Raw genomic sequence first — 15,968 nt, 5'->3', positions numbered from 1 at the left:
TAAATCAAGAACACGTCTTCCATCTCCCCCTATAAATAACTGAATGATCTACAGATAATTGCAAACACATCAGTATACAACAGCAGCCCACAAGACTGTTATGTTGGTATCAAAAAGACACAATTTAAATCTAGAGTAAATCTTTATTATATTGAAAAACCCGTTAAGTTGACCTAAAATCACCTTTTACTTTATTTACTGGATAAGACTTAGTAATAACAGCATGGTATGTTTTATCTTCATTTTAGGAAAGAGGAAACAAGTTCAGAGAGATTAATCTGCCCATGGCCATATCAAAATAGTCTGCAGAATATAAAAAGAACTGGTTCCAATTGCTTGAAATTTAGGGTTCATCTTGACTCTGGGCATCTGATATAATCCACGCCAAACCAAGAGAGATACGTCTAGCATTACCATTATGTTAGAAGGGGAAACAAAAGAAGTATTGGTGATGCTTACCCGGAGTAGCACTAAAATCTAAAATGCGATGATGTGACTGCAATAAATCAGGATTACTGGATGATAAGGTCCCACTGACAGGCAGTGCAGTTGGGATGTGCTTTGTCTGCCTTAATCCTACTATGCTGTCATCTTGAGACTGACCAATCCCAATATCACTGAACAAAGAGGAAAATTAGAAAATAAATTATGAGCAAGTTAAAGTGCTATACGCTATCGCCATATAAAGACACAGACCATAAACAAACCATATTCTATAAAACTTGCAGTTAATGTAAAAATGTCATTAATAAATCTGGCTGAAAATTGTAAAAGCAACTACTGTTTAAATGTATCCAATTTGTTTTGCTGTTTCTTAAGTATACAGTATGTTTCTCTATAACCTATTTTTTTTAACTAGATAAGCATATAATAAATATTAGTAGCTTCTTAGAGAAATGTATTCAACAAAATGTAAGTTCTAGCTTCTCATGAAAATGGATTTAAGAAAAAAAGCATGTTACAAAGAATGCATTTAGTTGCTCTTAACTTATAGTTCCGTATCAGAATGATAAATGGTTTTATAATTTGATCTTCAAGACCTGAAGAAATTGAGTAAAATGAAAAGAGGGAAAAAATCCAAACTGTCCTAATTTTATTCTCCATTGTTTTAGAGAAAAAAAATGAGATCACTATGGAGTCAAATGTAAGGATACCTTGACACAGACATTATTTCTTAATTATACACAGCATAAAAAAGCAGTGGTTCATGATGACATTTCCTAGTATCAAAGAAAAGGCAATGGAAAATCCAATGACTCACTTTTAATTCCCTCCTCAAAATTTCTAGTTACACATTTAAATTCCCAGAGAAATATTGGTTGATAGATACTAATTCATTTCCATTTATGAAACACCTGTTACTGTGAACAACTCTTGAAACATGATTTAATAGTACATAAAAATTATTTCTAGTTTTGAAGGGTCAACTGTTTCTTGATCAAGCAAAATAATAAGCATACACACACAAAAACAACTAGATCACAAGCAACTGGTTATAGTTCTGACTAGTTTCTATAAACACCTTAAAATAAGAAGTAAGAAAATTATATTGAGGTTGAGATTTAAACTAAGGCATAAATAAAAAGAAGACATTTAATATTTATTATGCTTTCATACATTAGGGCTTGATCATAATACCTACTATTTTGAATGGCTGTGCTAAAAAAAAAAAAAAAAAAAAAACACCTAGCCACATTCCTTCTCTTTACGTTTTTTGGAAAATGGAAATTATAGAGGCAAATAAGCAAGGACAAGAACTTTCTTTTTTTTTTGAGACAGAGTCTCGCTTTGTTGTCCAGGCTAGAGTGAGTGCCGTGGCGTCAGCCTAGCTCACAGCAACCTCAAACTCCTGGACTTAAGCGATCCTACTGCCTCAGCCTCCCGAGTAGCTGGGACTACAAGGCATGCGCCACCATGCCCGGCTAATTTTTTGTATATATATATTTTAGTTGTCCATATAATTTCTTTCTATTTTTAGTAGAGATGGGGTCTCGCTCTTGCTCAGGCTGGTCTCAAACTCCTGACCTTGAGCGATCCACCCGCCTCGGCCTCCCAGAGTGCTAGGATTACAGGCGTGAGCCACCGCGCCCGGCCAAGAACTTTCTTTTAAAGTCAAGACATAAATTAAAATCAAGTCTGTTGACTTATTCCTTCTCTCCTTTGGGTTCAGCAGTCTTTCTCTCCAGCATCTTAACTTCTGTAACACTGATGAGGTTTGAGAGAAAAAAAAACAACAACAAAAAAAACCCAACAGTATATTACATCTAGATTTCTTTGACTTACTAGTTTAGCAGCTTTGTAAAAAAATTTTTTTTTCATAAACACATTGATTTCTAGAAAAGCTTAAGTGGTAGCTGGTATTAAACCAAGTCTATTACCAATATAATGGATCCCACAGTTTACTGAGTCTTCCTTTAAATATATTAGTTTTTTCAGTGTCAATATAACTAATTGTCTTTAATTTTCCCTTGTCTAGCTTTTGAGTATCTCTTTAGAGAGATGTATTTAGATACATACAGAACAAAATTATACATAGTATTCTCATGCAGTGTGCCTCGCCAACATCCTGTGCTGTGGATAGATTACATCTCAGTTGTTATATGTCACATTCTATTAATACTTGCCAGGGTCATGGTGACTTTTTTTTTTTTTTTTTTTTCCCCAAGGTTCATATTTAACTATTGGTCAAGTATGACTCTAAGATCTTTTTTTGTTATTGTGCTGCTAATAATTCTGCACTTAGGTAAGTTTTTTTTCATCCATTTAAAAATAAATTTTTCTTCAAGAAGGGTCATTTTAAAAATCGAATCCTATTTTCTGTAAATGCCAGCTGCCCTAATCCGTTGTCTCTTAGAAACTTACTCAATATAAACATACCCTTGAGGTTATAAATAAAACCATCACACTCATTCCTTATCCTTAGGACTCTGCAACAGAAGTCTTCCTTAGCCGATACAAAACTACAAATCATTACTCTATAGTTCAGTGGGGACAACACAAGTTTGACACTTAGCCCATCAGTAATATATTTTAAATTATATCTCTCTAATCTGTGGATTAAAATTTTATCTAACATGGAATTTTTTCTTTTTCTTTTTCGAGACAGGGTCACACTCTGTTGCCCAGGCTAGAGTGCAATGGTACAACCTCAAACTCCTGGGCTCAGGTGATCATCCTGCCTCAGCCTCCTAAGGAGCTGAGACTATAGGTGCACACCACCACACCTGGCTAATTGTGTAAAATATATTTTATAGAGATAGGGTCTTGCTATGTTGCCCCGGCTGGTCTTAAACTCCTGGCTTCAAGCAATATCTCTGCCTTGGCCTCCCAAAGTGCTAGGATTACAGGTGTGAGGCACCGTGCCCAGCCTAAAATGAGTTTTTTAAAAAGAAAAAGAAATGCTTGATGTAGTCCTGAATGTCTTATCTAGTACTTCTCTTTAGACTTATCAAATTATCAAGGAAGGAAATTAACCTATATGTTTTCAAGTTATCTTGTGCGTGTGTGTGTCTGTGTCTCTGTGTGTGCATCTTATTTTATTTTTTTTAGAAACAGGGTCTTGCTCTGTTCCCCAGGCTAGAGCACAGTAGCTTGATCATAGCTCACTATAATCTGAAACTTGTGAGTTTTCAAGCGATCCTCCCACCTTGACTATAGTTGTGCACCCCACGAGGTCTCCCTATGTTGTCCAAGCTGGTCTTGAACTCCTGACCTCAAATGATCCTCCTGCCTCAGCCTCCCAAAGTGCTGGGATTATAGGCATGAGCCACCATGCCCATCCTCTCTTATATCATTGTAGTTTGAGGAATATATAATTAAATATGGCATACTCAGTTACTTAACACTAAAAAAAAAAATGGACAGGCTGGGTGTGGTGGCTCATGCCTGTAATCCCAGCACTTTGGGAGGTCAAGGCTGGAGGCTCACTTGAGGCCATGATTCAAAACCAGCCTGGGTTACAGAATACGACCAGGTCTCAAAAAACCCAAAAAAACAACAAAACAAAACACGGACTGATGGTAACTGAGTTTTTAATAAAACATCCCTAGACTCAAGAAGAAGCTAAAATGAAGAAGTAAACAAATAAGCAAAGCTAAAAAAGTATCCAGAGACACCTGCAACTTTGTCTGGCTTAAGCTTCTGGCACAAATAAATAGCCAAGAAGAAACTCAAGAATACACCTGACATTCTGACTATAGAGCTGACCAGAAAGAATGCAAGTAGTTCTGTGCTTGGTTGCTGATGTCTCTGCAACACATAAATAACTGAAAATAGAAGAGTGAGGGGAAAAAGAGAGGGGCAGGGATGAACAGTGACAACTGGATGAAGCAATGATTTGAATGGTAAAGAGCAGATGCTGATGGTAGAGAAGATACCCAGAAACAACAATACAGTAGAAAAACAATTCTAAATCTTCCTGGGGGACCGAGAAGGCAAACACACACTTACACTTTTAAAAAAAGTCCAGATGAGGAAAAAAGTAGTTCAAATGGGGAAGTGCTAAACTATCTCTAATGAAGACTGGGAGTGGGCAGTTAAGTAGCAAAAATGGGATTAAAACTAACTTGATTGTTTAATATTACTTCTCTAAGATAGCTCAGCCATAAAAGCTTAAAACACTTAGCAGACTCACACAAAACATTAATTACATCACTACCTTTGTGCATTGTTTTAACACAATAAAATAACGTACAGAAAATTTACAAAGACACTCACTTATATGGTTTCTGTGGTAAGATACTGATCCGAGTCTTGTCGAGTATCTTTTTTAGCTTGTTCCTTCCTCCAACGGTATTGGCTTTACTTTTCTTATTCACTTTTTCAAGTCCTATCACCTGTTCCACATCTACAGCAAGATCTGGAATGGAGTAGCGGCTGGCCTTTTTGATGTCACCAATTTTAGGAAGGTGAGGGGCACCATTTCTTTTCTCTTCTGACAGTCTTGTTAGAAGTTCCTTAAATACTAAAATACCACAAAGTGCTAATTATAAGAAATCTAAAGAACTCCGAAGCAATGGTGGACTTAGAAATATATGAGAAACACAGACTTCGGCTATCAAAATTGCAGTCCTGTAGAAAAACACGACTGCCGTAAATGAATGACGCCAAGAATCTGCTTCATACATTGCTCTATCAGAATAAGTTTAAAAAATAGTATATGCTTTAATCTATAGGTACCTTAGTATTTATCAATAAAAGATTTCATTTATCAATAAAAACATTAAAAATAACTTTTATGGTCTTCAAGTCAGATTTTTACTTGGATCTAATCTATGCATTTTACTATAGTTTGTTCTTATGTTTGAAATATTACCTATAAAAATGACTTTTTTTCATTCAGTAACTCAATGTAAAAAAAAAAAAAAAAAAAAAGCCAAGAGGAGAAAAATGAAAGTAGATAATAATGCTTACCAAATAAATTGGTTTTCACAGTGATAGATAAATGTGTGTTATTTCTAAGAATCTCCATAGCTTTTGACAGTTGAATATTTTCAAAGTTTTGACCATTTACTTCTAGTATCTAAAAATGAAATTATAAAATTAATGTCAGTATCACAACGAATGGAAGGAAAAAAAGACACCAAAATTCACCCTTAAATCTGGATTTAGAAATAGCGTACCTGATCTCCACGTTTCAAGCCTGCTTCAGTTGCTTTGCTACCTGAATCTACACTGTCAACAAAGATTCCAAATCCCTTCTCAGAGCCTCCTAGTAAGATAAAAGGCAAAGGAGATTCTCGGGATGGTTTTGTTAATGTCATCAATCTTCTTTTGGCTTTAGCTGCACATGCAATATTTAACAGCCTTAGATGTCCACCCATTTTCTGTAAGAGTTCAGAAAGAGTGGTGTCAATTCAAAGGCAGGATGAATAAATGAAATTAAAGCTGATTTCTTGTTGGAAAAAAAAAAAAACCCCACAAATATTACCTCTCTTTCCAGGTTATTTTCAAATTCTTCTAAAAAGCGAGTCATTGCAGGATCTCCTTCAAAGTCATTGAAGTGATTATTCACCCACAATAATACTACCCGTGTAACCTGAAAAATCAATTATTTTCAATAAGTTTTCTTCTCTTCATAGTGGTGAAAATGTGATTACAGTCATTTCAAAAAAGATATCTAACTTTCAATTTACCTAATACTACTGAAAATAACAATAAAACCTTCAACAAGCATTTTATTTACATGCAAAGATGACCTTCTGAAAATATATATTTATACTTTGAATGCAGACTATTTTGTTTTGCCAGGAAGGGTTTTGAATCTGTGAAAGTACTTAACTTACATCTTGCTTTACTTTTAAAACACATTTGAAACAGATCAAAATAAAAGCAAAGGTATAATAAAACCAAGCCAGGTTAATAGAAAAGAAGACAGAAACTAAAAAATACAGGTAGAAGAACAAACTAGACAAAGAGAATGAATAGCATTAAAAAGCCTGGAAAGATCTATAAGGGAATAGGTTGTAAAAGGAAGGAGATAAGACTATGTAATTTATCATCCAATCTGGCCTTGACAGAGCTCTCCATAGCTGCTAAAGATGATCTCTAGTCTCCTTAAAATTATATTGCTGGAGCCTACAGGCAGCATTGGCTGTCATGAAATGCTGCTTTGGTGCCAATTTAAAAATTGTAACTTTTATCTGGTGTCCACTGACTGTCTACCAAACTAGAGAATGCAGATTCCCATGGAATCCAGATATTTGGTTATCTTTTAACATATTCCTAATACAATTAAAGTTTAGGAATTTGGTGGCCAATTTACTGGACTTGGTATTTAAAGAAAAAAAGACATTTCTAGGGCTGAACTTAGAAATGTATAATAAAAACTAATATTTGTATCACCTTATCTTTTTTTGTGTTTTTTGGGGTTTTTTTGCTTAAAAAATACAGTCTTGTATTAAATTAATCTGAATATAACTCATGGAACAAAAATATACATTAAAAGTATCTTCAGGTTTACATTTTAATATTTCATATTTAAGAGCCAAAACAATATAGTTCCAACCTTATCCCTGAGGCTCGGGTCATTAAACCACTCCAATAACTTTTTGCCCACTTCCATTGGGCTAGAAAGAAAAGTCCTGTAGGTCAGCAGGAAGTCTTCTATGAATGTTGGATCTACTACTGAATGCTCTTCCACCAAATGCATCGTTAACCTTTCTGAGGTGCCCTGTAACAAATCAAAGGTTTAATCACTACCCTGAATATTTAACATTTACATGGTATCTTGATTTCAAACCTTCAAAAATAAAATGAACTAGGTAGCAACACAGATAATAATTAATAAAACTATTCATCAGGAAATACAAAGTTTTTTTTATAACTGATAACCTTTAACAGATACTATGCTTAAAAATGAAAAAAAAAAATCAGGAGGTCAGGAGTTTGAGACCAGCCTGGGTTACACAGCAAGACCTTGTCTCTACAAAAAAAAAAAAAAAAAAATTAAAAAGTTAGCCAGGCATGGTGGCGCATGCCTATAGTCATAGCTATTTAGGAGGCTGAGACAGGAGAATGCTTACAGCCAGGAGTTTGAGGTTGCAGTGAGCTATGATCCTGCCACTGCACTCTAGCCACGAGCAAGACTCTATCTCAAAATATAAATAAATTAATTAATTAAATAAAATAAAACAAAAAATGACAAAAACCTAAATTGCCACAAATGATACTACCAAAAAAATTCCTTTCCATGGGAAGAGGGGTGGTTCTTTGTCTTACCTTGATGACAATGTGTCCCTTTCTTGTTCCAGTTCGATCAAGTTCTCGGTGTTCTTTCACCATAACAATCTCTCCTTCCTCTTCAACTTTTTGCATGTTCTTTTCTACTTGGTTGAGAATACGGCAATAATCTTGCTGGGCTATGCAGACGAACTGGAATAAAACATAAGTCACATGTTAATGATAAAGTGCTTGCAAAAGACCTAGCAGTACTAATAAGTCAGTGTTTTAATTATTTAAAACTGACATTTTTCCCTGTCTTTCTCATACTTTCTAAATTAATGCAGTAATGAACTTTAATCAGACTTCTCTACTTTTAATGCATTTCTTCCTTGGTCAAGAAAAGTTTCACTTTTAGAATATTTATATGTATTTTACATTCAAAATCCTAACAATTGTAAAACTCAGAAGACAAAATTAGAAGAGTCCTTTTTCATGCTCCTTTCCGTTAAAAACACTGAGAGGGGGATGGGGGGAGAGGAACCCTAAGAGGACAGATACAAAAACTTAATTATCATTTAGTAAATTTTAAAAATTTAAAGATTTAAAAAGCAACTTTAAATAAGAATGGTTTTTGATAAAAAATACATTCAAAGATATCTAATGGAGTGGATACATAAATTTGCTAGCTATATTGATGAGAGACCATTTTAGAAAGCGTGTTCAGGGAAGTTGACAAAATCAGCCACATATTTGTTATAACTTCAAATCATTAAGGGTAATCATTGCTCTTAAAGAAAAATTTAGTAATATGCATATCAATTAATCCCTCCTTCACGACCCCAAATATTAAAAAATTCGGAGCTTAGGACAAACCATTCAAATAATTGCATTTCTTAGTAGTTTTAAAGAAAGTTAAGAATGAATTATAGAAACCATTTACTACTCAAATTAACCAGAGGCCAGTGAGGAGATAAGAACAGACACTTCAACAAATAAAAATTATTTTCCTTAAATTTTGAATAATTTATTCTGATCTAAGAAATCATTTGGGAATGGAAATAATTATGGCATTTCTTTTCCTCCTTTAGTATGAAGAAGATGAAAAATAAGGAGGTAGTTAAATTAGATTGCATATAAGATAAAATATGATGCAACCACCCCAAATCATGTGGAACTCTGGCTTTCATGATCCTATTAATTTTTTTTAAAAGATACAATACTAAGTATTGTAATAATAGTCATAATGACAAGAACATCATCATCATAATCACATCATATTATAGTAGCCATGCAGGAACTTTCTCAATTTGTTCTCCTCGTCCTACCATGAGGAAGGTACTATTGTCCCTGCTGTACAGATGAAGAAACAGCCTCCTAATTACATGCTGGCTAAATTTTTAAAAACTTATACATGCACACACAAAATTTTGGAGGGAAATATAATAAAATGTTAATATTATTTCTGAGCAATGCAAATTATGGGCAATTTTCTTTTTATTTAATGTACTTTTCTATATTTTCCATACTTTCTGCATAATCAATAGTTTTTTAAAAAAGTAGCACAGCAGGTCATAAGAGAAACAGCATATTGCAATATCAAGTTGTTCCCACTGAGTTGGCTGACATAATCTCACTAATTTTTCTATTAAGCATTTAGAATCAAAAAGTTTAAGATTCAAAAAGGCTTTTTTGTACATTATGCATAGTTTAATTAAATTTTTAAAATACCTTTTTAAAAAACCCATTTCCATAACACTGACCACAGGCGTGTATGTTTTGAAAAATATGATCCTTAGTCTCTTAACTTAAAATTATCTTTATTTCTATTTATAGAGCAGCAAAATTGTTCCCCAAATATGTATAGGAGATTTAGAAAGGTTTTACCGCCAAATAATTTTAGGTGTTCTTTCTTATACTCGGTTTCATCGAACATAATTAAATCATTGTTTCTCATTTATCCTCTAAAAAAGAAATATATCCCAGAGTTCAAATGAGTAAGTAGATAAATAGATGGAAAAAATGCTTTTTAAAGAGAAATATACTAAAATTAATTTTCTTGACTAAAGACTTTAAAAAAATTAGAATAAATTTGATTTGAAATTCTTGGTGTCTAGACAGACATTTTGGCATTTCTTCTGTAGCAAACTGAAATATCATCCAAAAAGAAAAAATGATTCCAAACTGAATTTCTAATATGGCCATACAGAACTGGTATCTAAAAAGAAATAAATTTTAGTTGAAAATGTTTATCTTTTTAAAATAGCAACTTATTTTTTCTTTAAGAAATCTGTAGATCTAACATGAAATTCACAGGTAAAATTTAATTTTAACTGGTATGATGAAGTCTGTTGAAAAATCTGCGAATTGTTTTAGTGAGGTTTTAGACTTTCAGACAACTAATAAACACATGAAAGTACTGTGTAATCTTAGTACCCTGAGATGAAATAAAAATTCAAACAAGATTTCATTTATAAAAGGTCCATGGCAGTTTATGTCACAGGATTATTTTCCTTTGGGCACATGACATAATAATTTATACTTAGGTAGAAAAATTAAGACAATGAATGAAATAAAATCAAACTTCAATCAACATACAGTATAGTCAACTTTCAATTTATTCATAGCAAGCTGCTTTCTCACCCAACACTACCTTTCAAATCCAAAATGTCATTAGCTCCCATGATCCCAGGAAAAGTTGAGTCTGACACAGATTTACCTTAAGAGGTTAGATCTGTTTAAACCGGCACTTTGTAGTTTGTAAGGGAAGTTCATACCTAATTGTTCACATAGGTTTCCAAGTGCTCATTCCCCACTGAAGGGTGGAGGGCAGGGCTAAGCAATGCCTGGGTGTCACTGGCAGGCCTAAGACACAGGCAGTGGAGAAGGCAAAAAGGGAGAAGAATAAAGGGAGTAGGAGGGTGGAAGAGGAGGAAAGGGAAAAAGGGAAACAGGAGAAGGGAAAAAGAAAAGAAAGAGGTATATATGGGGAATGGAAAACCATTACCAAGCGCTTGGTATAGAGGATGTCTATACCAAGCTCTGACCTTTGTCCTTCCCATCAAGCAGGGGAATAAGAATAAACACTAAAGAGAGAGAACTGGAAGAGGAGAATGCAAAGAAGGGACCCAGAACAAAACACAAGTTTGAGCATATCATAGGATCCAAATAAATGGAAATAAATGTTAAATTTAGTCCATTCACCTTTGTGTTCTTAGGCTTAACATGACCTCAACCATATATCACATTACCTAATATTCATTTTGGAACCCACTGGAATGTAAGATAATGAGGGCCAATCCTCATTAGGCAAAGTTGCTTTTTCTTGGTAAAGATATCTTACTTTTGTTAATTTTATTCAATAGCTGTTGATTCCCTACAATGTGGGCAACAGAATGACAGAAACTTACAGAGGCTACTTTATAGAGGAATAAAACTATTCTCACTGTTTCCTTTACTTTCTCTAATTACAAGTCCCACAATTACAAGAGGATAAGCAGCTAGCATTTGTATTTTCTGACAGAGACATGACATTTTAACAGAAAGGCCCCAAAATGCTATCCCAAACAAGCAATTACATTAAAACGTCCAAATTCGTTCTCCATCTCTGAGAAGTGATCCCTCAGGGAGAGAATGTCAGGCCTGAGCAGAGGGGTTGGTGGAAGTACAGGACTGAACCCCCTGATTTAACATGTCCCTTTTACAGTGGCTGGAGTGGAGAGGAGACAGAGACTTTTCTCTAACAGGTACCTTGCCCTTGACCTTCTTTATAATTAATTTTATTTTAGGAGCTACAGGCCATATTAAGAGCTATAGGAGTCCATATATCTTTTTTTTTTTTTACATTAATTAATTATTTTTGAGACAGAGTCTCACTCTGTTGTCCAGGCTAGAGTGCTGTGGCATCAGCCTAGCTCACAGCAACCTCAAACTCCTGGGCTCAAGCAATCCTCCTGCCTCAGCCTCCTGAGTAGTTGAGACTACAGGTGTTAACCACCACGCCCGGCTAATTTTTTCTAATTTTAGTAGAGAGGGGGTCTTGCTCTTGCTCAAGCTGGTCTCGAACTCCTGACCTCAAGTGATTCTCTCGCATTGGCCTCCCAGAGTGCTAGGATTACAGGTGTGAGCCACCACGCCCAGCCCAGGAGTCTATATATCTTAATCAGTTTTCTGTTGACTTGAACTCTACCCTTGCTGACTATCTGTGTTTCCTACCAATCCCTCATTCTGTAAACAGGCTAGACCTTCTTCCCTAACATCACCCCTACCTCCCCTTCCTTTCCCAGGGCTCCTACATAGTTAATGTTACCTGCTACATTTAACGTGACGTAAGCACTCCGTAATATTCAGATAACGTTTTTATCAATTATTCTGAAATATCCCTATGCCTCTTACATCATTTCAGCCCCACAATCATAAAATTTCTAACAGAAAGCATTTGACCAACTGTTAATGTAATAGCTGGAATTCTCAAAAACGAAATAACTTTTACTTGCCCTTTAAGAACAGAGATTCTGACTCCAGTGCTATTGTGATCTCAACATTGAAAGGGTTCTGGGAAGAACAGATAAGACAGTAGGATGGAACAATCTTTAACAACTTTCTAACTTGTTTTGACTCTGCTTTTACTATTTTTTGGAGTACCATTCCAGAGTTAAAAATATCACATAACCCCTTTTAAACGCACATTCCCAGGGCAAATAAAGACTTAAGGAGTTAGCTACCATTTTGTTTTCTTGTATATAATCAAATAATTGAGAGTTGACTATATAGAGAATGTTTTTCTGGCATTATAGCTTTAAAACATTGAATTCCTAGCTTTTTTTTTTTTTTTTTTTTGGCTTGCTGAAGGAATTATCTGGCAAAATTATTTTGACCCCGTAGGTACGATTGTTTTATGTATAGCAATGGTCATTTTTCTTTTGGTAAGTAAAATGCCAACAATGAATATTTAAATGAGTGACACCATTTTATAGTGATCTGCCACTATAAAAATTCAATTATGTTCTTTTATATAAACCATATTCAGATATCTTTCAAACTGCAGACTAATAAATACAAAGAGCACTTAATATTAATTACTCTAAGTTAAATTTTTGATTATTTACTTTAAAACATTTTGTCTTTCAAAGACAAATATTTTTAGGAGACATAAATTATAAACATTTAATAACAAAAGTATCTTAAGTTTCTCAGTAATACAGAGGCTACCAGTTAAATCAATCTAAATTTCACATTTGGTCTTAACATTTTCTCTAGTCTATTATTAAATGCTTTAAAATAATGAATATTAATATAATATCAACATTATTATTTTGTTATCAAATATTTTTTATTAGCAATTATTTGACTAGCAAGTTTGTCTACTGATTCATACTATGATTAATTTCCATGACTCTTCTAAAATCAAATCTTTATAGGTATTTAAGTAAAAACATTGCATAACTGTACCATATCATCTTTATTAATGTACTTATTTCTTTTCATGATGCACATTTACTTCCATATTTTTGATGGATATTATTGACGGCAATTTTTAAATACTATATTTGTAGCACACTTTTTTAAAAAAACAGAACACAGCTCTGTGGAGTTCAAATGACTTAAATGGAAATTAATTTTTAATTTCCTAGGGCACAATAAGACTAAAAGTAATAGTTCTACATTAAAATCTTACCTACATATTTACATAGGCATAAAAATCTTAACACAACTGCATATAAGTATTCTTTTTCAAGAATAAAATATGCATTTTTAATGATATTTTATACCTGGCAGTCATCCACCTTTGTTCTCATTACTCCTTTCATGTATTCTTTGTCCATGGTAGGAGAGACACCAAAACTATTTCCCATACATAATATTTCTGCTTTTCCATCTGGATAAGTCACTTCCACAGAACCATTGAGAATCACTGACCATGAGTCCAGCTAATCAAAAACAAAAAGGGAAAACAAAGCATAAAATATAACATTATGCTAATAATCTGTAAGTGCTAGAATGGTCCCCAAAAATGATTTAGCACATCTTCCATTTTTAAGATGGAACAAATAACAAGTGAAATAAACTGCTTAACAAGTTCACAAAACAGAGAATAAAACACAACCACACATCTACATATTTTCATATGTCTAGCACAGAGTATGTATCATTGTGCCCTTTTAATTTGGTTTTGGATTATTCTTCTCTAAAATGACACAAAACAAAAAATTTCTTCTGTCCCCCAAAGCACATGTGAACAAGATAACATGGTAACTATTGCCTCAATAAGAATATCATTTTGTCTGACAAAACGCATTGTATTTATGAACACTTAAGTTACAAAAACTGAAAAGTTAATATCAAAAAATTTCTATCAGTATTGTATTATAATAAATGCTGCAAATAATGAAAAATAAAATTAATGGATTTCGAATTCTGTGACTTAAGTGTATCATGGTTCTTGATTTATTCAAACTTGTTGAGTTTTAAAAAGAAAAAAAAAGAAATGAGTTGTTTAACTGCTGTATTGAGAGAGCCTCAAAAAGAAACTTTTTAAGTGGCAGAAGTATTTACTAACCTCTTCACCATCATTCAAAACTATGGTTCCTGCTCTTTCCACCACCGCAAACACCATCACGGCACAGAGTTCTCGTCTCACCGACATTGTCATATTGGCAAAAGCAGGCAACTGGTGCATAAATTCCAAGAGTTGCTCTGAAAAGCAAGAGATACTTCTAGTGAAAACCATAACTTTTATTAAAAACAAGTATTTAAAAAGAAAATAGTTCTTTTAGCCCAGTATATTGAGAAATATACTGAAGTATTGTCAGGACAAGTTGAGTTTCTTGCAGGTATATATATACAAAGAATTCTGTCACCATGGAAATGACAGTTGATTCAGAGGCAACTGTCAGTTTACAGCATCATTCAAATTCTAACGGTACGGAAGAAAGTACTAACCCTCAAATGAGAAATTTCAATTGAAAATGAGCTATGATCTTATTAGGAACTAAAATGAAATGGAGCTTTGAGAATTTTCCCATAAGTCAGTAGGACCATTCCAGTGCTGCTTGGGCAGGTGAATGCCTAAAACATCAGAAGTAACTACCTTTAATTCAAAAATATTCTAAGGGATATTTTCTACGGATAAGAAAAATCCACAAAAATTAATCAATTAAAAAAATTCTACTAGCAGTGTAGAATGATTATACTTAACAATAATATATTAAATAGTTTCACTTGGCTCACGCCTATAATCCCAGCACTCTGGGAGGGTGCAGCAGGAGGGTCACTTGAGATCAGGAGATGGAGACCAGCATGAGCAAGAGTGAGATCCATCTCTACTAAAAATAGAAAAATTAGCCCGGCATGGCAGTGCACGCCTGTAGTCCCAGCTACTTAGGAGGCTGAGGCAGGAGGATTGCTCAAGCCCAGGAGTTTGTGGTTGCTGTGAGCTATGATGACACCATTGCACTCCAGCCTGGGTAAAAGAGCAAGATCCTGTCTCAAAAAAAAGAAAGGAAGAAAAAGGTTGCTGTGAGGAAGGTTGACACCATGGAACTTTAGCCTGGGCAACAAAGCTACACTCTATCTCAAAAAAAAAAAAAAAAAAAAAAAAAAAACCAACAAAAAATTATAAATATATGTGTGTGTGTGTGTGTGTAGTTTCAAATAGCTACGAGGATACTGAATGTTCCCAATACAAAGAAATAATAATGTTTGAGATGATAGATTACCCTGATCTGATCATTATACATTATATGTATCAAAACATCACTATCTACCCCATAAATATGTACAATTATTATTTGTCAATTAAAAAATTTAAAATTTATAATATGATAAATGTAAATGAATACTGATATACCATTTCTTCCCACAGTTTGGCAAAAAAAAAAAAAAAAAAGTTTGATCATTTTTCCTATTGGCAATGCTGTGGAGAAACAAACCACTTACACTTTGGTATGTATGGTTCCAACTATTGACAAGAGGGAAGACTTCGCAGTCTCTTCAAGTCGTGTCTTCTCCATTACTAATGGTCCTGTGTTTCTCTATTATTAGGTAGTTTTACTAAATTGCCTATTAAATTCTTTCCGTACTCCTCACCATGGCTATATGAAGTGCATATGTTCTTTTTCATTTTGTAGGGAGGAAACTGAGGCTCAGAGTCATATAGTCAAGAGGTGGCAGTGACATGACTCAGGACCCTTTGCCTCCAAAGCTCACACTAGACTTCATTGGTAGTGGTAAAGAGCACAGGGTGTCATGTCAGACATTTGAATGCTTACTAGTTGTATTACCTTGGGCAAGTTGATTAGTTGCCTGAA

The 15,968-nt window shown here is 34.0% G+C and overlaps 1 protein-coding gene across 10 annotated transcripts in view; it reads right to left on the bottom strand.

The window, feature by feature from the left end:
- The window catches only part of RAPGEF2 (Rap guanine nucleotide exchange factor 2), a 240,526-nt gene that overhangs the window by 20,465 nt on the left and 204,093 nt on the right, over positions 1 to 15,968 (bottom strand). For all 10 annotated transcript variants that reach the window (XM_069493495.1, XM_069493496.1, XM_069493493.1 and 7 more), the window contains 9 exons: positions 14,219 to 14,355; positions 13,431 to 13,589; positions 7,720 to 7,872; positions 7,007 to 7,171; positions 5,930 to 6,037; positions 5,622 to 5,825; positions 5,413 to 5,521; positions 4,717 to 4,963; positions 460 to 617 (listed from right to left, as the gene is read on the bottom strand). In XM_069493495.1, the coding sequence (XP_069349596.1) occupies positions 460 to 617; positions 4,717 to 4,963; positions 5,413 to 5,521; positions 5,622 to 5,825; positions 5,930 to 6,037; positions 7,007 to 7,171; positions 7,720 to 7,872; positions 13,431 to 13,589; positions 14,219 to 14,355 (1,440 nt within the window). The remainder of the gene's footprint in view (positions 1 to 459; positions 618 to 4,716; positions 4,964 to 5,412; positions 5,522 to 5,621; positions 5,826 to 5,929; positions 6,038 to 7,006; positions 7,172 to 7,719; positions 7,873 to 13,430; positions 13,590 to 14,218; positions 14,356 to 15,968) is intronic.

Source organism: Eulemur rufifrons, chromosome 18 (assembly GCF_041146395.1).
Source record: "Eulemur rufifrons isolate Redbay chromosome 18, OSU_ERuf_1, whole genome shotgun sequence".
Taxonomy (NCBI): Eukaryota; Metazoa; Chordata; class Mammalia; order Primates; family Lemuridae; genus Eulemur; species Eulemur rufifrons.
This window is presented reverse-complemented; position numbering and strand designations above follow the sequence as displayed.